Source organism: Hylobates moloch, unplaced genomic scaffold, assembly GCF_009828535.3.
Source record: "Hylobates moloch isolate HMO894 unplaced genomic scaffold, HMol_V3 SCAFFOLD_32, whole genome shotgun sequence".
Taxonomy (NCBI): Eukaryota; Metazoa; Chordata; class Mammalia; order Primates; family Hylobatidae; genus Hylobates; species Hylobates moloch.
In genome coordinates, this window is record NW_026652307.1 from 1762865 (window position 1) to 1789881 (window position 27017).

The window sequence follows — 27017 nt, forward strand, 5'->3', positions numbered from 1 at the left end:
TACCCACGACACAGAGCGACTGGGCCCAGACGTGGGCAGCTCCCTTGGGTGCTGAGGTGCAGAATGTGGGAAGAGAACAGACAGCATCAGACACACAGCATCAAACAGCTGGTCCCCCGAGCTCTGCAGTAGAAACCGGAGACCTAGGACCGCGTTGCCTCACAGTGGCCTCAGGCTTTAACTCCTTCTATCACAAAATACTGAGGCCCAAAGCAGAAGATTAAAAGTCAGTAACACAGGGGTTGGCTCCAAAGACTAGGCTCTTAACCTTCACGGAAGGGGTTGCAAACTCCAACACCCATCTACAGGGACAGACTCTGTTCAGCTCCAGCGACCCTGGCTGTGTGGGAACAGGGATCCAGGGGGGCCTGAACTTTGATGACTGAAAAGAAACTGCACATCTGGATTGCTGTGAATGCTCCTGATTTTTAAACATTGGCTTGGAAATTTTTAACCAGTGCATTTAATGTCCCTGTGTTAAGTTACACCCTGTTTATAGGGATGCTGCTGATGGCTCATGGCTTCCGAACACTGACCTGGTGTCGTGGAGGTGAATGATGTCCCTGGTGCAGGATCCCAGGCCTGCAGGGCTGGATGAGGCCTCGGGGTTGTCCCAGCCACAGCAAACTGCAGGTGGCCCCACATCCCAAAACACACGTGCTCCTAGAGAGATGGCCTCTCTGGGAGCATCTGTAGGCAGCTAAATATTGTGTGTTAGTGCGTCCCTTTCCAAGGGTTGTTTTTGACAATGAAGACAACAGATGAAAATCATGACGACAATGATGATGGTAAGAGTGACACTGAGGCTACAGTAGGAGCAGCAAACACTTTCCAAGGGCTCGGTGTGGGTTAGGATAGAGAGAAGCCTTTTCTGGGGATCACGTAATTTAATTTTAGTGACGCTGGGAGGTCAGTATGACTACTATCCTCATTTTACAGTTGGCCAAACAGGATCAGAGAGGTTCAGTCACTTGCCCACGGCCCCACAGCTCAGTAAGGAGTTCAGCCGTGTGTCTCAAACCCAGGTCGGCCTGATGTCAAAGACGTTGCCCTCTGTTTCCAGTTATTTGGACCAGTTATTTTACTTGTGTGCCAGCATTTCATCATGGGCGTGAGATCTCTGGGGGCTGCTTCCAGGGCTAAGTAAGCTAATGAATGTGCAGTCATTAGCAGAGCACGCTCCCCCACCCTGCATGCAGGCAGCCAGTTGTGTCACCTCTTGTTATCCCCAGCATGATGACAAATGTCACTAACTGCTAATAAGCCAGCTGCATCCCTAAGGAATGGAATGGTCTTTCTTAAACCAGACTTGTGGCTCCTGCTTTAGACATTTTGGACATTCCTCTGTACTTTCTATAGTTTTGTTTGCTATATTTTACTTTAAGTGAATTTACATTTTTATCGCTGTTTATAAGAAAAAGCAAATCTCTATCATTGCCCAAAATGAGAAGCCAATACTACTTGCCTTAATTACTGAAAAGTATTTTCATTATTAATGTTTAAACATTTTCATTATTAATTAAACATTAATAATGTTTTTTCATTGTCTGTCCACATGCCATTCACAAGAAGTCATCTCACAAACCCCAGGGGCGCAAGACCCACACTGGGGAAGCTGGGAATAAGACAAGTCCCCGGGGAACCAGGCGGCTCCAGTCTCCCCCAGGTCTTGCCTAGTCACCAGCAGAGCGCTTCCTACAAGGCAAATCCCATTGTCTCTCCATCCCTGGGGGTTCCAGCTGCCCTCAGGGAAAACCTGCCAGGCCTCTTCTCTCTCTCCAATCTGTGGGCTGTTTGTTTTAAATTTTTTTGAAACAGGGTCTGGCTCTGTCATCCAGACTGGAGTGCAGTGAGTGGTGTGATCACGGCTCACTGCAGCCTTGACCTCCTGGGCTCAGCTTATCCTCCTGCCTCAGCTTCATGAGTAGCTAGGACTACAGGTGTGTGCCCACACACTCAGCTAATTAGAACCAAAAACAAAAAACAAAACTTTTTTGTAGAGACAGTGTCATGCTATGCTGTCCAGGATGACTTTGAACTCCTAGGTTCAAGTGATTCTCCTGTCTTGGCTTCCCAAAGTGCTGGAATGATAGGTGTGACCCACCTCACCGGGCCCTGGATTGTTTTTAATCAATAAAGTTCCACCGACAAGAGCCCCACCCTTTCACCATCGATGCTGCTTTTGTGCTATGAGGGCAGAGGTGAGTGGCTGCGTCAGACACCTCCAGCCTGCAGAACTGATGCTCTTTCCTCTCTGGCCCTTTACAGAAAACGTGTGTGTTCCTGTCCCCCGTCTTTGCATGTCATTCCCCTTTCTGGGATGCTCTGCACCTCGCTCTCTGCCTGGCTGATTCCCACTCCTCCCTCCGGCCTCACCCAGGAGAGGGTCCTTGATACAAATGTGTAATCTCAACAGACCCACTCTGCTCTCAGGAACCCATCCCCACACCCAGCATCTGGAGAGAGAGCGAGAGCATGTGTCTGAGGTCAGAAGAGGACGCTGAGGGGAGCAGGCACAGGCCCTGAGCTGAGCGATAGAAATCACTGCCAAGGAGCAGTGTGAGCCCCAGCAGGGGCTGGGAGCAGCAGCCCTGCCTCCCTTGGGGAGGCTCACAGGCCACACACAAGGGCTGGGCTGCGGGGACCACACCACGGCAGGAAGGCCAGGCTCTGCTCAGCCTTAAGAACCACGCCAGCGGGTTGCATAAATGTCTTCTTTTGAGAAGTGTCTGTTCATATCCTTCACCCACTTTCTGATGGAGTTTTCTTATAAATTTGTTTGAGTTCTTTGTAGAATCTGGATATTAGCCCTTTGTCAGATGAGTAGATGGCAAAAATTTTCTCCCATTCTGTAGGTTGCCTGTTCACTCTGATGGTAGTTTCTTTTGCTGCGCAGAAGCTCTTTAGTTTAGATTCCATTTGTCAATTTTGGCTTTTGTTGCCATTGCTTGGTGGGGGGAGGGGGAGGGAAAGCATCAGGAGATATACCTAGTGTAAATGACGAGTTAATGGGTGCAGCACACCAACATGGCGAATGTATACATATGTAACAAACCTGCATGTTGTGCACATGTACCCTAGAACTTAAAGTACTAAAAAAAAAAAAAAGAACCACGCCAGCCCCAAAGTCAGATGCCTGGGGCACACAGAGACCTGTGTGTGTGGAGGGGGCCTCTGCATGAGAGCTGGGACCCTCCAGAGGTCACAACTCTCAGACCCCAAATTCCAAGCCAAGTGAAACTGGAGAGACACAGCCACCCCCGAGGAGGGCCGAGGATGCCTCTGGGCAGGTGCCTGCTAGCGCTGCAGGGGCGTTGTGGAACGGGCGGTCTGCGAGTGTGTGGTGCCACCCTTGTGTGGTAGAAGGAAGTCCCGGGCACGGAGGACCAGGTGTCTACCCGCTCTGAAGCAGAAGCCCAGCAGGCTGTCCTGGGGCTTGGATTTCCAACCTCCCACACTCACGGAGAGACGCGTTCACCTTCCCACCCCCAAACCGTGTGAGACTTGCTTATAGCTTGAAATTTTACGAGACATCAGGATTCCAAGTCAACAGTGAAGCTCCAGAAGAATCACTCTGCCAGGTGGGGGAGGAGGAGGAGGAGCTGGTGAAGCATCTGCAGGTTTCTGTGGCCAGTTCCTGCTTTCCTCCCCTCTATCCTTCCTCCCTTCTCCCCTATCCTTGGGAAGTGCCCTGGTCTATTCAATTAAAATAAAAACAACCACCACGACGCAAAGCCCCTACTGCCTTTGATAATAGTCATGGACACGGCAGACAGTGTGCTGAGTTCCTCCCACCCTCCAAACGACCCTGACGTAGGTCCATTACTTTTCCCATTTAACAGACGGAAACTGAGGCTTGGAGCAAGGCCCCAAGCCCAACTCCCCTCAAGAAGCAGCAGAAGAGCCCCGCATAGGCTGCAGCATGCTGAGCCTGCATCAGCACCTACCAGCTCCCAGGCATGCACACATGCAGGGACTTAAGCATCTCTTAGGCCAAGAGGCCCCCGTGGCAGGATTTCGGCCACAGAAAAGTCCCTCAACCCTACGTCCTACCCCTTTTAGAGTCACTAAAATCCCCCCACTGGGCACTTGCTCCTCCAGAGAGCACTTTCCTGCCTAGAAGTTCGCAGAGAAACACAAAGATGCCCTGGGAGGCGGGTAGGTGTGCCAGAGAGATGAACATTGTTAAGTACCTTCACTTATCGGCTGTGCCAGACCTGGAAAGAGACAGTAGAGAAAAGTGCCCCAGCAAACACTTCAACCCAGCCAGGCAGCACAGCATGGCAGCGCTTACAGCACGGGCCCAGCTCTCTTGAGAACAATGTTCTACGAGGGCTGTTGCCTAAGCTATAGCTAAGGACACCAGTGGGGACATATGGCCATTCTAGGAGAAGCTCAACTTCGCGTGGTCTCCAGCCAGTACCTGCATCGTCCAAGTGGGCGGCTGAGGACAGTGGCTTGTCCAGGGAGACCTGGTCCATCCCAGTGGCCAAGGGGCTTCCGGGCTGGGCATCTTCTGAAGTCAGCATCTCCGACTTGGGAGTGGGTGGTTCACTCTGTACAGATCGGGGTCCTCCATCGGGGTTGCAAGTTTTGCTTTCAGCATCTACAAGGAAATGTAGCTGTCAGCTGGGCCTGCGCCTCCCTTCCTTCATCCCTTCCGTCATCCCAAGAGTCTTTCTGAGAAGTATCCATTCTAGGCTCTCGGTGGTCCCCCACCCCTCTCCCCCTCACCACACACCCTAGGAGTCCCTCTCCAAGTCCGGACTTTCCAGGGGAGCCCTGGGCACCTCAGCACACCCTAGCCTGGTTTCTGCTCTTGCACCCCACTCCCTGTGTGCACTCTTCCTCCGACACCTGTGGGAGACTGCACAGTGCCCCTGAGCCGCGCCCACACCCACTGCCATGCACCTTTGCAGTGGCCCCACTCTGACCCCGGCCTCTGCCCTGGGGCTTGCTTTGGTCGATGGGACACAGTGGGTATGATGCAGCAGTGGCATGAGAAGTGCTTGCACATCCCTGCTTGTCCCTCCTGTTTCCCTGGACCTTTGCCCTGAAGACATGCCCTGAAGTCAGCAGACCCATGGGGCAGATCATAGGCCAACCCAGACAGGGGACAACAAACGGTGATTGCTGTAGGTCTCTGAGATGCAGGGGTTGTCATGGCTGCAGAGAACCAACGCACCTCTTCACCCACCGTTTGACCCTCAGCCAGGAATTAAACAGGCGTTTATTGATCACCGGCTACGTGTCTGGCACTGTAATAGACCCTGGCAAGGTGGAGGTTAATAAGATACAGTCCTTGCCCCCAGGGGTCTCACACTCTGAGGAAGCCATGCAGATGACCACACATGGCACCGTGAGCCCAGGAATGGGGCACACTCATGGATGGAGGGAACACAGAGCCGGGGTCCCCAGGTCTGACAGGCAGCCTTCCCAGAAGGGGAGGCACTGGCAGGGCGCAAGGAAGGACCTGGTGCTTTCTCTGTCTTGAAGCTCGGCTGCTGCAGCCTCTGAGAGTCTGGCCCTTCACTTGCCATCCCTGGGTTTGCACCTTAATGGTGAGGGGCTCAGCACTTGGAGAGCAAAATAAATGGCCCAGTTACCCAACTGTAGGATGGCAGGGCCCTCGGCCAGCAAGTCGCAGTCACGTCACTGAGATGCACGTTACAGCCCCATGCACAAAGCCTCCACATGGCCCTGCAGGACACCTCTCAATCCCTACAGCGGTTCCTGGAGGCCCAGTGCAGAGGGCAGTGTGACCTGCACATGTCGACACAGCCACGAGGTGGCCGTTTGGGGATGCTAGCCTACGCTGACCTCCTTCCACACACCTCCCATCCTGGCAGTGGAAGGAGGAGGCAACATTTACTTCAGGGTCAGGGTCCATAAGCCCTGGTCAGTCCTGATTCCTACCTGCCATCCCTGTGTCCTTCAACAGTGTCCCTTTCACTCCTAAAAGTGTCCTGTTTGGACAAACGGTATACGGTCACCCCCCCATCATGCGTCCCAAATAGCAACTTCCTCTGGATCTCAATTCCCTTATCTATAAAATGGGGATAATATTTCTGCTTGCTTCGTGGCAACACTGTGAGAGTTAACGAAGCTAAGGTATGGAATGTGTCTGGCATAAGGTGTGCACTTCACATGTGCTTTCTGTCATGTTGTTGGTGATGGTTTCTGACAACGAGAAGAGGAGGGTGACAAGAGTGATCTGGCCCCTTGGTCTGCACCTTTGGGCCCATCTGCTAACCGCAGGCTTAGGACAGAACCATTTCTCCCTCCAGAGTTCTCACCACACCCAGGACTCGTGCCAGACCCATTTCCTGCCTGGGACCCTGGAAGAGATTTGAGCTTGTCATCACTGCTGATCATATTCCCCCTGCTGCACATGTCTCCTCCAGGGAGAATGAAAAGGTCAGCCACGCCAGAAGTCTGGAGATTTGGGGCTGGACGATCTCATCCATGCAGCCGCGTCAGTTGCCCAGAGGTCCAGGCGAGGCTGGCAGGCTCTTCCCATAAGGCGCAGATGGCGAATGTGCCGGGCTCTGTGGGCCACGTGCTGTATCCCCCGTGCTGCAACTCTTCCTTGATTTTGTTTTTAATTTTTATGAAAGTCTTTTCTATCTAAAAAGTATTCTTAGCTCAAAGACCACATAAAAACAGGTCCCGAGCCAGATTTGACCCTTGGCTATAAGAGCCTACCAACCCAGATACAAGCCAAGACAGCTCACCGAGTAGACAAAATTAGAGGTCACAAAGCTGAACACTGAAACCAGCCCCTTCTCGTGACTGACTCGCATTTGACGTGCAACTGTGACAGCACAGCTTACCCGGTCCCTGGCAACACACAGGGAATGTGAGAGCTGGCGTGGGGGGGAGCACAGGGCTCTGCCAGCTTGAGCTTCACACCTACCCTATGTGACAGGCAAGGCTGCCACCTACCACTTGCAGTTATGGACACCAGACCTTAGAATGCACAGGTCTTTTGCTGCCATGACTGTCACTGCTATTAATAGTAAGGATGCCTCCATCATCATCATCAAAATCCTCACAACTCCCACTAGAAAAAGGCCAGATCATTGAACCTGGAAGGCCCTGAGGTCTCCAGACTCACAAAAGCACCACGCCCCTCCACAGTCTTTGAACCTTCCCCTGCTTCTGCAGCTTAGCAGCCCTTGCAGGACTTCTCTGGGTTGCGGTCGGAGCGCCAGCTCATAATCATGGTCAATGAAAAGTTTCAGTTCCCAAAATAGCCCTGGTGGCAGGGCTGTTGCTAAGAAACGCTGGTTGGGGAGGGGTTGGGGGGGTGGTGGGAACCCAGGCCCTGCTCCTCTCGCCGAAAGGTCAGCCTCCCCCCCTCCCCAGCCACTCTCCTTCTGAGGGCTGCAGAGGGGAGCGCAGAGCAGTGCGCCTGAGCAGCCACAGTGAGAGGGAATGTGCTGCAGACATGCACACACACTCATAGATGCACATGCAGGCACACACGTGTGTCACGGCACATGTGCACAGTGCAAGCACAGGTGGGTGCACATATGTGCACGTGCATGTGTGTGCACACGTGCAGACATGTGTCCCCCAGCGTTCCTACCACATGGAAACCAGACAGACTTGATTTGTCACTGTCCAATTCCCTGAGGAAAGAATGCCTAGTCAATCTCAGGTCACTGAACACAGCACAGAGTAATAAACTCTCTTCTTTTATACCCAATGACGGGGTAGGAAATTCCTTAAATTATTTAAGAAAATGCCAAGTCAACGCATACAGGGAGATGGAGGAAAGTCATTCAGAACATAAACAGTGTCTAGCACAGAGAAACGTGGGCTGGGGACCAGGGCAAGGGGACTGGGGAAGGGGACCCCTTGTGCCAGAGATTTGGTCTGGCCTCGCTTAGTCATGGATATCTGAGACGAGGGTGGAAGGAGCACTGAAGACAGCAGAGGGGTCCCCTCTGCCCTCCCCAGGGCACAACTGGCCACTGCACACATCTAGTAATGTAATAATGCCACCAGCAGGGTCCTTCCTAGGTCCAAGCTGATGACTAGAGTCACAGGAACAGGAGGGGATGGGGTCAGAGTGGTTCATAAAGCAGACCATCGATCATAAAATAACACCCCAGGGGGAGCACACTCATGCCCTGGGTGCTGCCTAACCCCCGGGAGCTGGCGGGCTCTCTTCTTCTGGCCCTGCCCAGAGTCCAGCTCACTCCACCAGGCTGCCCACCTGCTTCAGGGCAAGCTCCAGGGTGTCCAATGTGTGTGTGTACATGTGTGTGTGCATATGTGCGCGTGTGCAGGGCAGAGGGCAATCCTGGGGTTTGTCCTGGCCAAGGAAGTTCAAATGTGAGTTTCGAGGGGGCTCAAATGAGGCTCCGGAGTCCCTGACAATCCACTCCCACAGCCTCACAGGGCCTGTCCTGCGTCAAGTCCCGTCCACCTTGCAGGGAGGCTCATGAGCCTGGCCGGCCACAGGAGGGCGCCTCCGGCTGCAGATTCGTCCCAGCCAGCAGTGGAAGGCGGTGGCTGAAGCCGGTTCCTCAACCCCAAAGCCAGGAAAGCCCCTCTGCTCCTCACCCTGGCGAGTCCTCCCATCCACAGCAGAGGCGGCGGCACCGCGTGCCTACCCCAGAGCAACAGCCCTCACGCCTGGTCCTCCCCTGAGCCGGAGAGGGCAGGTGCACCGCCACCGCCAACAATTCCAGTCATCCTGCAAGAGGACCCGGTGACCCAGCACCAGGAGGATTAGGGACAGACAGGGTCTGACCTCGGGTCGACCCAGTGAGAAAAGACATTTCTGAAGCTAGTGCAGGACGGAAACTGCGGTGCAGGGAAGGATTTAGCCGGGAGCCTGTGGCCAAGCATCTGCGTGGATCCTGTTATTACAGCACATTGATTACAGGTTGATGACAGGTGGCACACAGTAAAGGATTCAAGCAGCACAGAAGAGTCGACTGTGAAAAGCAAGTCCAAGTCCCCTCCCAGAGCAACCCCTGCTGCCCCGTCCCTGATATTTCCCTGCAGAGACACTGGGGCTCCTCGCAGACCCCACCCACGAGCACTGTGGCCGCCCCAGGCTCCCCCAGCAGCGTGGTCATGCCTCTGCCACCCCAGCCGGTGTGTGGGCAGGGAAGTTGGGAGGCGTCTTGACCCAAGCCCCTCTCCCTTTCCTGCTTCCTGCTTCCTCCTTTCCTCCAGGCCAACCCACCATCTCAAGGTCCCTTCCACCGCGGGGAACTTGCGCTTGCTGCTCCTGTGGGCTGGCAGTCACTCCCCGCTTCCCTCTGTCTCTTGGCTTTTCAACCTTCCTGCATCAAAGTTGGAATCAGCTGTGGAGGATGAGGAAGCACTGCTGCCTGGGTCCCACGCCCAGCGCATCTAATTTAACTGCTGCCTGAGCGGTGGAGGGTTATGAAAGCTCTCCAGGTGATCCTAGTATCCAACAAACTCTGAGAACCTGCCTAGGTCCTCCTGCCCACCTTTGGACCTGACTCAAACATCTCCCGGCCCCCGAGGACCAGGTCAGGTCCTGTCTCATGACCTTAGGGTGCTGCGTCCTTCACTGCACTCACCGTGGTCGTGAGTTGCCGGCTCTTTGTGGGATTACCTAATGGCCCCACTGGATGTGCGTTCAGAACAGTATTTTGCTCACCTGTGTCCTCAGCAGCTCGCACAGACCCCGACACATAGTGGGCCCTCAACAAAATGCCATGGCATCAATTTAGGAGCACATTTTCCCTCAAGGAAAGAGACTGTGTTTCGGGCCACTCTAGTCCCTGGTCCATAATCATTTAGCAAGAGAGAGAGTATGGAAGATAGAGATAAGCAGACCACAATGTGGGGACCAATCCACAACGTGGGGGGTCAACCCCCACCTGGATTTGACATCTTTAAATGGTTGACAAAAGAGAAAAAATCAAAAGATTTTTATGAAATAAATAATTTTTATGGCACATGAAAATTATATAAAAGTCAAAGGCCAGTGGCCATAAATACATTTTTCTTGGGACACAGCCATACCCTCTCATGCATGTTTTGTCTCCGGCTGCCTTTGTGCTACAAAAGCAGAGACAAGTGGTTGCAACAGAGACCGCATGGCCCCCTAAAATATGCACTATCTGACCCTCTCCAGAAAAGGTTTGCCGACCCTGATCTAAAGTGATTCTGTAAGCCCGCGGGTGTGTGATGTCGCCGTCGGAGGCACGGAAGCCAGGGACCAGGCTCCCACGGCAGCAGGGTGAGAGCCACGCTGTAGCCTGGCCGCGGCCAAGCATTCGTCTCCAGCCTCTGTTCTGACCTCATCAGATGAACTCATCTCGCAAAAATTCAGAGTGGAAAAAAGCCGACGCTCCTAGAAGTTTTCCCCTTTAATTATTCAAGCTATAGCTTCATTTTTGAGAGGAATCAAATCTATATACTTACTCTTCACTCAACAAAAGTAATTGTTTTATAGAATAGATGAGAAAAGGCCTTAACATTGTTTTCATCTTCCTTTCTCCTTCCCTAAGCTCCAAAGTCATGCTTGTTGGCAACATATTCAAAATGCCGGAGTTTGGCACTTTTTTGTCCCATCCCAAGTAAAATCCTCCAGATTTCTAGCTCAGCAACTGCATTCCGCCAAATCTGAGTGTCACAACACAGCGTTAAACATCTGAGTGCCACAGGACTTGACACCAAGCTTTCCTCGCACATGTAAGGTTTTATTATCACTATTAAGCAATTTCCCATGTAGATTTCCCCTAAAAATAGCATCATCAAAATACTTCACTCTTCAAGTCTAAAGAAAGGGAATGATGACAAAGGCTTGGACCCACAATCGGGTTTGTGTGCTGACAGGCCCGGCTGCATAAAATCTGGATTCGTTTATTTCATGAGCTTCCTTCCTAATTCCTGACATTTGGGCCAAATTACAAAGACACTAGTAATATTTTAAGGCTGAAGCGTGGAGAGAGGAATTCAATATATTCATGCAAGCCTCAGGAAATAGGCCATGCATGGCCAGATTCCTTAAATCAGGAGGCTAGAGCTTGGTCCAGCTCCAGAGAGTCTTCCAGAGGCAGTGAGGTTTTGTGAAACCTCCTAACCAGGATTTAGCCTCTCAGGGAACCGGAAAGCACCAAAGGCTAGTGTCAGCATCCAAGTCCTGGGCCTCACACCTCCAGGAATCCATCACGAAGAGAAAGACTCGGGAGTTAAAGAACTCTGTTCAGTTAATTGCATGAGTGATAATAACTGGCCTTTCTGAAAGATGGAAACAAAGATGATTATGTAGACACCACTGAGATTAAACTCTCTAGACCAGAGACCAAGAGATCAGGATTTGTTCTGTGTTTCTGCTTTCAGGCTGCAATGACTTGGGGCAGTCACCACCCAGATCCTCACACTCGTCATCTGCAAATGGGATAACCACTGCCCCCCTCCTCAGGGATGCTGGGAAGACCAATGAGACAGGGCGTGCAGAATATCCCACCCAGCCCCAGCATGTCCTGAATGCTTCCTACATGGTGGTAGTGGGAGTAGGTAATAGTGGAATTAAAAATAATTTGCCCAAATGGAGGACTGAAATGTGAATATTAAAAAAAAAAGTTAATGCTGAAAAAACCATTGCTACCACTTTAAAGGAATCGGGATAAACCACCAGCTTCATGCACACCCAGCTCTGTTAGACATTCCCCAGAGAGGAGTCGTGCCATGAGGGGGAGCCCTTCAGCTCAGTAATGGGGTCTCCCATGCCCCTGGGGGCTGGACCAAAGGGATGGCTCCTGACATGGGGCATTTCTCCAACCTTGCAGGCTTCATCTGAACACGGCCCTCCTTGGATTCTACTCTGTTTCTGATGGGCTTCCTGGGCTCCTGTGAGACTTTTCATTCTGCATTCCCAGCACCGTGCCCTTCCAAGCCAGGGACGGGTCCCACTTACCCTGCTCCATCATCTCCAGCAGCCCCTTCTTGATGAGCTCCTCTCGGCCTTGCCTGCCGGCCATCTTCTTCTCCAGCGCTGCCCAACACACAAACACACAGGTGAGTCTTGGGCAAAGGTGTCACTGGGCCCTGTCCAGGCCACAGCCAATGCCAGGCTCAAGTTTACAGACCAAAAACACTGAGCTAGCAGGCACCTCGGGGTTAGGGGCCTAGTCCACTGGCAAGGCCCAACTTTCTTACCAAGCGCGCTGCTAAGCAATGTACATAAACCACAGCTAAAGAGCAGTGCACGCAGTAGATATTCTACAGCAATCATTTCTGTGATTTATCTGGAAAGCCCCTCCACATATAACGCCCCTCTCTAAGCTAGCTCCCACCAGCCATTCCTGCCCTTCACCAAATGTTCCTTAACTTACCAACCAAGGACAGTGCCCTCCCTCTGCCCCCAACAGCCCAGGCTCCTTTCTGTGGTTCCTGTTAGCCTTTGCTAAGTGCCTCCTGGCCACTGTTAACATCCACTCACAGATGAGATTCTTCTGTGCGGCTGTCCCATTAGAGCTTCTTCCAACAAACCCAGGTAAAAAGCTTCCAGTCTACCAGACGGACAGGAAGGGAGGAGGCCAGCCCCCAGTCCCCTGCCACCAAGCGTAATTTGCCAAATCTTTGTCAATTCCGCCTTCGGAATAGCCCTTCCTGCCTCCCCTTCCCGGAGCAAAACACTCTTGAGCGACAGCCCCCACCTTGTCCCATTCTCCCTTCCTTCACGGGCAGGTCTTGGGCTGCTCCACAATCATCTTCTTCCTTCCGTCAGGAAAACTGTTTGCCTACAGGTGAGCCCCCATTTCCAAATACAAGACTGCATAACCACCTCAACCCTTTCTTTGAAAGATGCGGCTTTGCGAGGGCTGTTTCCATTGCTGTGATGCTTTTCCCCGCCTTTCCCAATGAAGCAATTACATCTCAGCTCAATGCAGCCTCCTCACCTGGGTCTTCTCGGACCACTGGGCCCAAACCAGTGTCCGCCCTGCTCATTTCCATCCCAAGGCCTGCTCAGTGATCCTGCCGTTAACCCTGGATCACAGAGAGCCCATCAGTGTTCTGTGTGTACAAGGGGCCCTGCCAGATGCCAGGGAACAGACAGAGTCAGCCCACCTGGCGTAGCTTAATGTCTAGTTGGGGAGGCAGATGACAAACAGGCGCTGGCAATGGAATTATTTCACTTATTCAAAAGCATTTCCTGAGCACCTGCTACGTGCCAAGTGCTGAGCTGGGTGCTGGGGAGTCACGGAGGGCAGAACTCCTGCAGCCTCACGGTCACAGGTGTGGGCTCCATTGGGGCCATGGTGACCAGGTGTTCAATCTATGGAAACCCCTTACACATTTACTGAGCACCTACTGTGTGCCAGGCACCGTGTCAGGCACAGGAGATTCTGCCATGAGCAAGACAGGCACAGCCTCTGCCTGATGCCAGCACAGGTGGGAGGACAGATGGCAAGTGTCTAGAAGTGGGCGAGGAGGGATAAGTCAGGCCTGGGGCGGGGGACTGGTTGGGGGGCAGTTGTCTGGGGAAACGCATCCCATCCTTGACCTCCAGGGTGGCTTCCCTGAGGATATTTACCCTAAAGCCAAAGCATGAAAAGGGAAACCCAAACACAGCAGGGTGGGGACATTTTTGGGCAGAGAAAACAGAATTTCCTTTCTGTGGTCCCAATTTCCAAGCCAATTTCCAGGTGCCAGAATTGTGGATAAAATTGACAAAGTGAATGCTGACCTTGAGAAGTGTCAGCAAAGAGGCTGCAGCCAGGCTCACAAAGCAGATAAGAACAGGGGTGGAGGCTTCGAGCTCTGAGTGGACCCCGTCCCCAGGCCGGCACCAGGCGGTGCTCATGGTGGCTAGTCTCAGACATCACAGGTCTCTTCCTGCACTGACTCAAGGACTCCCCAATGACCCAAAGACGCAGCTGCGAGAGTCTACCCTCCCCATCTCGGGGATGGGGACATCAGTGGTGGTGCAGCTTGTAAAGGTGGAACAGCGTGTAAATGGCTGAGTGGATCTGAGCCACCTGCCAGGGCAGGCATGGACTGAGACGCTGCTCCACCCTGTAGCCCCTGAGAGCCATCTTCAGCCGGTTCCCCCAGCCTCGCCTACCAAAACCACTGTTCGCTACACATTTCTCTTTCAATCATCTTTGCGTTCACTTCAACTTATCCTCACCCTTGATGCCCGTGAAATCAGGAATTTGATATGCTGAAACAAATAACACCCCCCACTTTAAGGGAAAATAGTGGTTTGGAATAAGTAAACAAAATGCAGCACTGTTCCTCGAATTTCCAGATGCCCGAATGATGGTCCTGAAGGTGGGGATGCTGCAGGTAAAAACCTCAAGACCTCCAATGCCCTTGCAGGGTCCCCAGAGCATCTTGCTGGTGAACTCACACGGCACAGCTTGGAGTAGGCCAAAGAGCTCAGAGTCCTCAGAAGACAAACCTCAGCCTTCCAGTCCCACAGCTGCAGGCGGCAGGCCTGGAGAACGTCAGAGACCCCCCTGAGGTCACGGAGGTCACTCTGCTCCAGTCCCCCGGCCTCTCACTGCTGCACAGACGTGCCTTCCCCAGCTCGGTGCCTTCTCGAGGGCAGTTCCCACTGCTGCGATGCTTTTCCCTGCCTTTCTCAACAAACCAATTACATCTCAGGTCAATGCAGCCTCCTCACCTGGGTCTTCTCAGACCACTAGGCCCAAAGCAATGTCTGCCCTGCTCATTTCCACCCCCCGGGGCCTGCTCAGCGATCCTGCCGTTAAGCATGGATCACAAAGAGCCCATTAGTGCCGTGTGTGTGCCAGCGGCCCTGCCAGATGCAGGGGAACAAATGGAACCCGCCCATCTAGCTGAGCTCAGCATCCAGTGAGGGACGCCGCCTTGCAGCCTCGCTGGAGTCTGGAATCGACTCGCGTGCTGGTTCACTTGGTGGCTTCCAGACTTTGTCACTTGACTCCCTACTCTGCAGAAAGCTCTGGGTGGGCAGGGCCTGGCCCCCTCCTGTTGGTACTGGGCACACAGGAGCTGCTCAAGATCTGCTGAATGATGATGCTTGTTCTGTTTTCATTTCAACAAGAATTCATCTATCAACTTCTTGGTTGGTAAAAAAATAGTTTTGTAAAGCACGCACAAAAGCATGAGTGGAGGGCCTGCTGTCGGTGTTGGCTGCCTCCCCTGCCATGGACCTGGGCACTGTAACACCTGGCCTTCGTCTCCACCATCCTCAAAGCCCTGGAGCCTGCACCTCTTCAGAGCTGGAAAGGAAATGGGACCCCAGGGACCCCCGAGGCAACAGCCTGAGACGGGCACTCTCCAGGGCTGCTTCCTGAGGGCCGGGACTGATTCCACAGCAGCAGCTCCCTCACTAATTGTTTTTAGGTGTGGCTCACAGGCGTGTGGCTGGAGGCGGGGCCCTGGGGTGCAGACGCGGCCTCCTCCAGGCTCTGCTTCTCAGAACACTGCCATCCGCAGAGCCCATGCTGACCAGCCACCACACCTGCCTCAGCCCCGCCACCTGCTGGCTGCATGACCCTGGGTGAGTGACTTCCCTTTCTGGGCCTGTTCTCCATCCCTACGATGGGGCAGGATCCTGCGGGAGTGCTGGCCTAGCAGGAGGTTCTGAGGGTTGAGTTGGCTCCTCCGTGCCAAATGCTGGGGGGTCGTGTTCTACCATTATGTGCCTTATGGCTGCTTGTCCCGTCATCACTGCCTATGTCCACCCTGTCCGTGGTTCAGCCTCATGGCTGCAGTTCCCAGGGTGGACTCCGAGGAGGCAGGGGCAACGGGACCAGCCGTCGTAATCCCACCTCCCACAGAGCCAGGGCTGGCAGGATGTGAGGGTGCAGCAGGAGGTGAGTGGAGGAACCTTCTGGATGCTTTGGTGGGAGGGTGTAGGGAAGGCACACTAAGACAGCTTAGGAGCGGGGGAGCAGCCTCTGTTTTTCAGGAAGAAGAGAGGCCCAGAGGTGTCAAAGCCAAACCGACAGCCTCAACCCTGAGTCACCCAGGGGGCTCTTGGCCAACTAAACCCGAATCTGTGGGGGCAGGCCCCAGGCCCCAGCATCCTCCAAGTGAGATTGCAGGTGTGGGAGGTGAGGTGGTGTGAGAGTCGCGTGGGCTGGGGACTCGCCACCCAAGTGAAGCCAGCGAGACCTTGCTCCAAAGCCAGTGTCTTGGCCCAACCCAGCCCTAAATGAATCAGAGGCTTCATTTTTAACAAGGTCCCAGTGGATTTGTGGGCACCTTAGGGTCTGGGCAGAGCGTCCCACACGGGGTGCTTGGTGCCGACTCCGCCCCAGGGCTTCAGGGAGGCCAGGTGGGCCCTGGAGAGGCCAGCGGGGTAACTTGCGTGGCTCCCGGCCATCACAGGCCACGAAGCACGATCTGCCCCTCCTGTGTAGGGGCCAGGAAGTCACAGATCAGCAGGGGCCGCGGCACCACGCCAAGGACGCTGGTCCCAGCCAGAGCCTGCCCACGCCTGTCACCAGGCCCTTACCTGACGTTGTCTGCTTCAGTTTTTCGTTTTTCTTTTTCCTCCATTTCCAGGGTTTGAAGATCCTGCCCAGGGTGGCCAGTTTGCTGTTCCTCCTCACAGGGGGAGTTCGAATCCCTGAGACCAGATATTCAGGACGCGCCGGGGGCGTTTGGTCCATCTCATCTGGAAGACGAAGAGGGACAAGTGACCACCAAACCTATGTGACTCCTGGGGGCCCAAGGTGGCGACCTCTCTCACCCTGAGGGGTTACCAGTGATCCCCCCAAAGCCTGGACCCCAGGAGGGTTGTCAAGCAACGCGCCCACAGTGGCCGCAGCAGCTCAGCAGCATGTGCTGAATTTCCCTCTGTGAGACCCTCCCTCCTGCAACCCACTGGTGGCCACCAGAAGCCCTCACCTTCCACCATGTGATGTGCCACGCATGAAGACATTGCTAATTCCAGGACGAAACGCTGCCTGCCCAGGACCCTTGCTCGTGCTCTGCCCTCCACCCACGCTGCTCTCCCTTTCAGCCACTTCTCTGCCTCATAAACTTCAGCTCCTCCATTGAATAGGACTTTGTCCAGGGTCTTTACCTTCCTCTTGTCCCAGACAGGGTCACTCCCTTGTCTTACGCCCATGAAGCTACCTATGCAGGCACCAAGGAGCCGCAAAGACCTCTGCCTGCCTACCCTCCCACCAGGCTGCCACCTCTCCTAGGGCAGAGGCCAGGCCTGGGGCAGCCTTGGACCCCAGCGCAGAGCCAGGCCGGTGAGAATTCTGAGCGAACGGCTGCAGAGTGAGCACGTCTGTGAGCAGGCAGTGGAAGCAGTACTCCTGCACCCCTTCCTTGTCCAAGAAAGGGCCATGTTTGTAGACTCTGGGACACGTGAAGATGAATGTCCCAGGAAGCTCATGGCAGTGCTGTTTGTTGTAAAAGAGACTCATAGTGACCTACAGGCCCGTCCACAGGGGACTGGGTAAGTCATCGTCTGTCCTGTCAACGACCTGTGTGCAGATGCAGAAAGAAAGAAAGTGGATCTCCAAGCACGGACAGGAAACTGATCTGAGATAAACAGGCCAAAGAAAACCCCAGCGCACAAATTCACACGCACCCGCTACCAGTGTGTGAACAGAGGTGGTATACAGGTGCACACTGGTGTATGCAGAGAAAATGTCTGTGGGTCCCCCAAAGAAATGGGGAACCCCGGGGCTGGGCACAGTGGCTCACGCCTGTTATCCCAGCACTTTGGGAGCTGAGGTGGGCAGATCACAAGGTCAGGAGTTCGAGACCAGCCTGACCAACATGGTGAAACCCCATCTCTACTAAAAATACAAAAATTAGCCGAGTGTGGTGGTGGGTGCCTGTAATCCCAGCTACTCAGGAGGCTAAGACAGGAGAATCGATTGAACCCGGGAGGCAGAGGTTGCAGTGAGCCAAAATACCCCCATTTTACCCCACCCTGGGGGAAAGGGGGGGGACCTTTTTCCAAAAAAAAAAAAAAAAAAAAAAAAAAGAAAGAAAGAAATGGGGAAACTTAGCTGTTGGCAGGCGGGGGAGAGAGGGAGATGTACTTCATAGGCTGTTTTTGTAGCACATGCCGTGTGTCCCTTAGTACAAAAGATTAGTTAGAATGAAAACAAAATGCAACTAACAAAATGGTAAAGTTAGAGAAGCTCACGAAATAAGCCAGCGTCACCTCCATCCCACGGTCATAGTGTAGATCAGAATTCAGGCCATCGCCCAGGCAGGACTGAGAATAAATGAGCACATTGCCCCAGATGCCTCCCGGGACAGGGAAGGGACGTTTCTTCTGGCAGCAACAAGGACCTGAGTCCCATCCAGGCTCCGATTTAACCTCCCAGTGTCGCTGCGGGAGGAAGATCGCAGACCCGTGGGGTGCTCTCCAGCACGGCTGCTGCCGCAGGAGCCCAGACCTCTGCCAGGACCCCTCGCCCTGTGAACATACACACTCCCCCACAGCCGGCTCCGCCTCCCATGGTCAGCGCGTGGTCAGTTCCACAGCCGCAGGTGAATTTGCCTTGTTGCCTGTGGAAGGGGCCGGGAACCCTAAGCTGATGCAGACCTCAGAGCCCCAGGAAGCATAGACTTGCTGGGAGAAGGGCTGGAGAGCGTGGTTAACAGGAGGGCTCACCTGAGGAAGGAGCTCACCTTTGTCAGAGAGGACAGGGAAGGAGGCCACCAGTGTTGGGAGGGGAAGAGGCACTACCAGTGTCCAAGGGGCTGGGGGTTATGACGGGCCAGGCCCCTCGGACCCAGGGAAGGGGTCACACTCCCATCTTTCCCACCTAAGGCACCCCATGCATGCCACTGGCTGCCCCAAGGAGGCCCAGGATGGCCTGCTCTGAATCCGGGCTCTGCAGCGCTCAGCCTGGAGAAGAGCCATGTGAGGCAGCACTGAGGGCCCAAGGCCCCACGTGGCAGTGACCTCTATGCCCCCAGTGATAGGCGGCCTGCCTGGCAGCCTCTAGAGCTTCCACAGGGTCTAGCCCAGGGCCTTAGAGTAAGCCACCCAGCCCCTTGGAGCCTCGGTTTCCACATCTGTTAAAAAAAAAAAAAAAGATATCGTGATAATCATCCCTGATAGGTAAGGTTGAGAGAAGGACTCAGTGCGGTCATAAATTCTGGAAAGGCCAGTGCAGTGGCTCATGCCTGTAATCGTAATGCTCTGGGAGGCCAAGGCTAGGGATCACTTGATCCCAAGAGTTTGAGACCAGCCTGGGCAACACAGAGACTCCACCTCTACAAAAAAAATTTTTGGAAATTACCCAGGCATGGTGGTGCATGCGACTTAAGAGTCTGAGACAGGAGGATCACTTGAGCCTAGGAGGTCAAGACTGCAGTGAGCTATGATTTGCACCTGTACTCCAGCCTGGGCTACAGAGAGAGAGAGACCCTTTCTCTAAAAAAAATTAAACGAAAAACAATCTGGAAGCAAAGATAAATATCCACAATACACAGTTTATTAATAGTTTATGTTATCATCCATGTAAAATAATATTATCTATGTGTCTAGACTTTATAGTCACTCTGATTAACACACCAGGCCAGTGCAGGTAACTTTGGGTAAAAATTTCTATTATAATAATTTCTATTATATAAGCAATAGAATAATTATGATGGAGTGAACGTTGGTCACTGCCTGTGCAGGGCCAGGAACTATCCTAAGGCATCGTCCTATTTTACCTTCACAATAAATCTGTGAGCTAGAGATCATTCAGTTTTATATCCATTTTACAGACGAACAAACTGAGGATCAGAGCCCTGAGCCATTTTGTTGTTGGTCTCAGGGCTGCGAAATGCTGTGGCAGGGCAGGACCTCGAGCACCTGACTCCAGAGACCCCTCTCACCTTCCAAAGCTGCATCGAGGGGACCCAAAGCAGAGCATGGAAGGATGGGACACCAAGACAAGAGGATAAACCAGGCCCACCTTAGGTGGGTTGGAGCATGAGGCCATTCTCTCCAGGCATTACTAATAGAGTGCTGATATGGTTAGGCTTTGTGTCCCCACCCAAATCTCATCTTGAATTATAATCCCCATAATCTCCATGTGTCAAGAGAGAAACCAGGTGGAGATGATTGGATCAGGGAGGTAGTCTCCCCCATGCTGTCCGCATGATATTGAGTGAGTTCTCGTGAGATCTGATGGTTTTATAAGGGGCTTTTCCCCCTTCGCCCTGCACTTCTCCTTCCTGCTGCCTTGTGCAGAAGGTGCCTTGCTTCCCCTTCACCTTCTGCCATGATTGTAAGTTTTCTGAGGCTTCCCTAACCATGCTGAACTGTGAGTCAATTAAACTTCTTTCTTTTATAAATCATGCAGTCTTGGGCAGTTCTTTTTTGTTTTACTGGGGGCACTTCTTTGTAGCAGTATGTAAACAGACTAATACAAGTGTTAACTGTGCCAGGTGCTGTGTCCACAGATGTTCCACGAAGCAGCCCCATGGGGAAAGACAAGCCCAGGAATGTTTTGTTTGACGTTCTGAGCTCTGCAAACAATTAAGGAAGCTACAGCAATGACATCCTCCACTGTTTTTGGGGCAACCCCAGCACCTAGTGCCTGGTACCCAGTGGGAGCCCAGGAAATGTGTGGAACCAGGGCAGCTGCAGAACACCGATCAACCACAGATCCTCCCGGCCACCCTCTCCCCAAGGCCACAGGAGGCAGAGGGATGTACAGGGGTCTTTCTCTTCTCAGAGACAATGCATTCCATGTTCTCATCCTCTCCTTTCCTTCCTCCACCTACAGATGCCAGATGGGAGCAAGACTGTGACTCCACATGGCCCTGGGGGAGCCGGCTGTCCTGAGCATGCTTGGCACAAGGGGAAGGATGGGCTAGGTCTCCCCAAGCCTAAGACGAAGATCCCCAGTGATGAGCAGAGAAGACGAGGATGGAGCATAATCATTGCTTCATTTATATCTCACCTCCTCCACAAAGGATCGGCAGCAGTCACCAGAAACACACATACACAGCTGCAGGATGAAGGGAGTGTCAGGAGGGATCTGGAGGAAGCAGGGTCTGCTCACGGCCACCGCATCAAGGAGTTAGGTGGGTCCCCACGACAGACACCACATGGGCTCCAGAGGAGGGTATTTGTGTGCCCTGAGCTTCCTAGCAGCCAAGGCAAAAAGGAGCAGCACACAGAATAAACTAGAGATCAGACCCTGAACCCAACTCTCTTTGCCACCTGCATCATTACAACCCTGGTCCAGCACCAGCATCCCTGCCCCAGCAACTGGTCTTTCTGTGATCCGATATCTTAGAAATAGAGCTCTAACCCTATCACTTCCTGCTCACTCCGCTTCCCCAGGGAAGCCCCAGGGCTTCCCCTCTCATTTAGGACAAAATCCAAGTTAATCACTAAACTTGTGCAGCTCTCTGTGCTCTGTTGCCCCTCCCCCTTCTCATCATCCTTATTGTGCATTAGTGCTTGCCATGTGCCATGGAAGCCAGTGTGATGTAGCTGTGAAGAACATGGGGGCTGGGACCAGGTACCCCAGGCTCCCCTCCTGGCTCTGCCACTTACTAACAGGAGGTTGAAGCACATTGACTCCCTGCATCCCCCTTGCCAGGGCCTTGCTGGGGGATATGGTCTCTACTTCTTGCTGTGGCTATGTGACTGCTTCCACTGGTGGAAGGTGGGCAGGAGGGGCAGTGGCACCTCCCCCTCCCTACCACCATCACTGCCAGGACCACTGTCACCACCTTCACTATTTTAATCAGCTGCCTCCTCCCACTTCTGCCCTAGTGGCTGGAGCAGGTTCTGGGGTTCCCACCCCATCTCTGACACACAGTGGTCCTCACAGCAGAGCTGAGGGCTGGGGAGGGAGCGCTTTGGCCACTGAGGAGACTGCACTCCTCTCTCCCTTTAAGAATTCACTCACTCACTCACTCACTCCACCTTTCAACAAATACATACTGACACCAACCATGTGCCATGTATCCTAATAGGCACAGGGTGTGCAGAGGCGAACAAGAGAGACAATGCCTGCCTTTGTGGAGCTGTACTCGCCTGTAGGAGATGAACAATGAATAAAGGTGTGAATTTAAACAGTCCTGGCTCACCCCATGTGGGGATAGCACTCATCACTATTTCTTGCCTGCCTCTTTATTTTTCTCATCACAGGTATCAGCTGGTGTGCATGCACATACACGCACACATGCACACACACAGACACACATGCACACAGAGACACGCACAAGCACACATACAGACACATACATGCACACATGCACACAGACACACACACACACACGCACATGCACGCACACACTTATTTGTTTGCCTGTTTGTAGTTGTCTCCACTCCTCCTGTCCATGCCCCGATTTGAAGCTCCTGACTGCAGGCCCTTGATGGATGTTTGTAGCTTTATCTCCAGTGCCAACAACAGCTCAGGCACGTGCCGGGGGGACATAGAGAGCCCTGAACCAGGATCCCCACAGACTCAAGGAAGGACAGGACCCACGGCCTGCTCAGGGAGCCTCGAGGGCAGGTGCCAACTGACCGACTGTGACAGGGTCAGCACTGGGTGCTCCAGAGGGCCGCCCTAGTGAGGAACAAGACAGGGGCTGTGATGGGAAAGGGGCAGGCTGTCCAAGACAGGAGGGAAACAGTGGTTGAGAGGCATGGATGTGCTGGGGAGGCAGGCAGGGTCATAGTCAGGGACTTGAATCTGATTCAGAATTCAGCAGAGAGCCGCTAGAGGGTCTTCAGCTCAAAGGACCCCTTGATCCTAAACCAAAAATCCAATGCATTGACCAGGACAGATGCCTTAGTCTAAGCAGCTCCTCAAGGGGCTCAGGTGTCATCAGGGGAGTGAAGACCCCATGCCCGGGGGCCCCAGGCTGCGCTGCTCTGCATCCCTCTTGGGAGGAAATTCCCTCTCCCCTCTGCCTTCCCTGGGGTGGCTCAAGCCCAAGACTGTGCCAGGGGAGGGCTTGTGAGAGCTACGACTCTCTGCCCAAGAAGAGAAACTTCAAAACAGTGCTGCTCAGAGGAGAAAACTACTTACGGACCCCCCGCAAGGGCAGAGGACATGAGCCCATCACTGCAGGTATACAGCAGGGCAGGTGTGGTCATCCACGGCACGGTGTGGCCCGCGGATGCTGGTGGGCAGGTGTGCACAGAGTGGGTAGGTGTGTACCTCTGAGGGTGGGTGGGTGAGCAACTGCAGAGCCAGTGTGCATGGGTGTGGGTGGGTTAGCACCTGCGTGGGTGGGCGGGTGAGCACCTGCGGAGCCAGCGTGCATGGGCACGGGTGGAGGTGCACCTGCATGGGTGGGATACCATCTGTGGGTGGGTGCATGTGGCCCATGCACACCTGTCCACAGAGGGAAGGGACAGATGGGGAGCACCTCCCCCCACTCCAGGAATTCTCTCTGCGTCTCTCCCTGCAGTTCCTGAGGAACTGCCTTCTCACACTGGGGAGACTCTGGAAGGTGCAAACACATTAGCAGCCACCCCCCAGCCTCTGAATAACAGTAGTGCCAAGTTCCACTGCACCTCTGCCACCTCTGAGGCATTAGAGGTTAATTAATGGGAAATGTCTGTCACACCTGGCATCTGTGTGAGGAAGTGCTACACACAGCCTCAGTCCTCAGATGATGGATGGGGCAGCTGGCCCTGCCCTGCTGATATCACACGCTTGCAACTCAAGAGGCAGGCTCCAGCCTCTTTGGCACCTCCAGCCAGCCCCTCCCAGGCCTCTCTCAGGCTCACAGTAGCTGGTATACTTGTCCCTGGGTAACGGACTCCATCCCTTTCCCCCATCAACAGCCACACAGAGCTATGAGACAAGAACTGTTCTAGGACTGACGGAACAGCTGACCTCATGGAGCTTCCAGGCTAATTTCCATGCCTGGCGCAGGGCCAATCCCTTTATTCACATTTCCTTCCATCCTAGCTCTGATCACTCTCAGATTGTGTCCTGGGATTCATTGTTTATTGACTGTCATCTGCATTTCCCATGGGAACAAACATAAGCTCCATGACAACGAGAACCGTCACTCTTGTGCGTGTTGCTGGGTCTCTGGCATCTTTGCTGGTTCCTGGCACCCAGGGGATGCTCAAATAAACACCTGCTCGACCTGTGAATCCAGAATGCAGGGCTGCCAAATGCTGGAGCCAGGGTCTGTTCCTCGTCCATCTGACTTTGATGTCCACCCTTTAGTGACATCAGGTATTTTTTTCATCCTCATCTTTTATCCACTAAGATATCTTATCTTATCCTTCCACTTCACAGAATTCCTCAAAAACATATTGGAAGGAAAGCCCCATATCTTTTGGGGAGTGAGGTCAGGTACTCAGTGCCATGTGCTACATGGCTGACTTCTTAGAGAAGAAAGGTGCCATCTCTATCAGATAATATTGGAAAATAATTTTTTCCTTGTTTGTTTTATTCACTCACAAACCCATTCATCATATCGGCTGAGGGCCTGCTGTGTGTCACGGCTGCTCTGAGTTTTGACAGAGCAGTAAATTCCATCAACATGCCCACTGTTTCCCACTGCATGAAGCTCATGTATTTATGGAGGAGAAAAGAAGAAATACAGAAAGTGTAAGGCAACCTCATAAGGTGACATGAGCCACAATAGAAGCAAATAAGAAGCTGAGATATGGCCTCTATTTCTTCTTCGAGTCCTTACCTGTATGACCAATACGTAGTGACCGTTGTCTTTGAACAAAGCGCAGTGTTAGGCCTGAGGGACCAGGTGGCGCTAGGCACCCTCTCTCCCGAGGGATTCAGTGACCACCGAGAAAACTAAGGTACCTGGAACCACCAGGAAGAATCAAGAAAGAGGACTATAACAGCAGAGGACGCAACTTTTCCTGCTTGAGGGTGGGATAACTCTAAGAAGGCTACTAGAAGCTAGGGGAGGTAGTAGGTAGTGATAATTGAGTTGGGTATTGGAGGTTGAGTAGGATTTTAGTAAAAAGTACAAATTCATAAATGCATGGCAGTACATGGTGTTTGGGGAATGGGGAGTCACTTGGGGAAGCTAGGTCTGAGGTCCCCAGTCTCTAAGGCTCAGAAACCCAGTAAAATTTCCACATATAAAATTGGGATCCACACAGATATGCTAATGTCCATTACGCCAATAATGACCAACACACACACACACACACACTACACAAAGCAATCATCTATGATCATCACAACTTACTACACATAATAGAAAAAATATAGTCTCAGAAAAAACCAAACAAACAGAATTTTTAGGCCTGGGCACAGTGGCTTGGGAAGCCAGTGCAGGAAGGCTGCTTGAGGGCATGAGTTCAAGCCCAGCCTGGGCAACATAGTGAGACCCTGTCTCTACAAAAACGAAGGAAAAAAAATTAGCTCGGTATGGTTATGCACACCTGTAGTCCTAGCAACTCAGGAGACTGAGACAGGAGGATTGCTTGAGCTCGGGAGTTCCAGGTTACAGTGAATTGCACCACTGTGCTCCAGCCTGGGCAACAGAGCAAGACCCTGCCTCTTAAAAAAAAAATTAATTGAGTCTACATTTGTAAATGAAAACCCAACTGCTTTGTTCTTAGTGTTCTTAATTTGCTGGCATGGGTCTGTGCACTGGAACTTGAGAACCCTTAGGCTGGAGCTTATGGTCTATGGAACAGAGTTGACAGAAGTGAGTTTGGGAAGGCGTGTGGGGACCTGACCAAGAAGAGCTGTGTGGCTGTGATAAGAGTCCTGGGGGCAAGGTGGAGTCATTGAGGGACCTGGAGCAAGTTCAGCCTTGTGACAAGACCACATGGAATCTCAGTGAGGACGGCAGACTGTAGGGGGAACAAGGCTGAAGGCAGGAAGGCAGAGGATGGGGGCACTCACACATATGGAAGAGCCAAGGAATTCGAAGGTTTGTTTTTGTCATCACTGTCATCAGCAACGGCAGCATCTACTGAGCGTTTGCTGTGCAACAGGCTCAGTGCTGAGCACCTGGCATGAATTTGCTCATTGTATTCCATCATAACCCTAGCAAGCAGAGAACTATTTTCATCACCTACATTACAGATGAGGACAATGGAGGCACACAGATGTGAAATAATCACCCCAGGGCACATGCTAGTTAGTGACAGGGTAGGGCTTAGAACTCAGGTCATCTGCTGTAAAAGCCCTGATCTTAACCCCACAGCCTCTTTGACAACTCCGTCCCTCTCCCAGTCCTGTGCTAGATGACACAGAGCAGATGATAACACTGCTGTCTAAGATCTGGAAGGAGGAAGGAGAAATAGGGCTAGGAAGAAGTTAACCATTAAAGCAACGTATAATAACCTCACACGGAAGCACTGAGCACTGAAAATCCAATTTCCTGTGGCCAGGCTGCAAGAGATGTGGCTTGACAGCCATCTACAGAAAAAGTGCCGGGCATTTTCAGAGAGTGACCACCAGAATGGAGCTGAACCTCCAAAATCAAGTTTTAAAAATAGATTTAAAGCTCCCAAATGTAAAAGTTATTGGTTTGACCTCCTCCACCCCTAGAAAATTCCTAGTAGTGACTGAAGAGCATGATATTTTGGGTGTGCTGATCAATAAAAACAAAACAAGGGTCACACCATCCGAGGACAAAGTGAGACCATTTGACAAGTGTCTTATAGTCACACTGCTTATAATGGAGGAATAAACTGCTTGCTGGTGTTGGGTGGAGGGCAGGGAGGGATGCAAAAAAAAAAAAAAGAGTGAATTTATTCAAAAGAGGGAAGAAAATACTGCTAAATGCCTATGGCTCTATTCCCAAAACCTTATAGGCTTTTTTCTACAGCCCTGCGAGTTCATTCATCAGAATCTGTAATCTGATTACAGCCCTTGTTTGATGGAATAACTGCTGACTTTTCCAGTATAGGGGAAACAGAGACCTCAACAACTGCACAATGCAATTCCTAGACTTAGGGTCCGCTTCCTCCTCTGGCACCTAGCACAGTGCCTGACAGGTGGTTTCAATAAATGAGTGAGCGAGTGAATAAATGAATGAATGGATTGATCCCATGATACAAAAATGGAAGCAGAATCAAATGCAGGGCAATGGTTATTAACAATGGCCTGGAGCTGTCCCACTGCCTCCTGACA

General features: G+C 52.6%; 1 protein-coding gene across 5 annotated transcripts in view; it reads right to left on the bottom strand.

The window, feature by feature from the left end:
* Window positions 1–27017, bottom strand: part of LOC116463287 (phosphatase and actin regulator 3-like) — a 271936-nt gene that overhangs the window by 88907 nt on the left and 156012 nt on the right. For all 5 annotated transcript variants that reach the window (XM_032146324.2, XM_032146327.2, XM_032146323.2 and 2 more), the window contains exons 2-4: window positions 16454–16615; window positions 11918–11995; window positions 4424–4606 (exon numbers count right to left, since the gene is read on the bottom strand). In XM_032146324.2, coding sequence (XP_032002215.1) covers window positions 4424–4606; window positions 11918–11995; window positions 16454–16615 — 423 coding nt within the window. The remainder of the gene's footprint in view (window positions 1–4423; window positions 4607–11917; window positions 11996–16453; window positions 16616–27017) is intronic.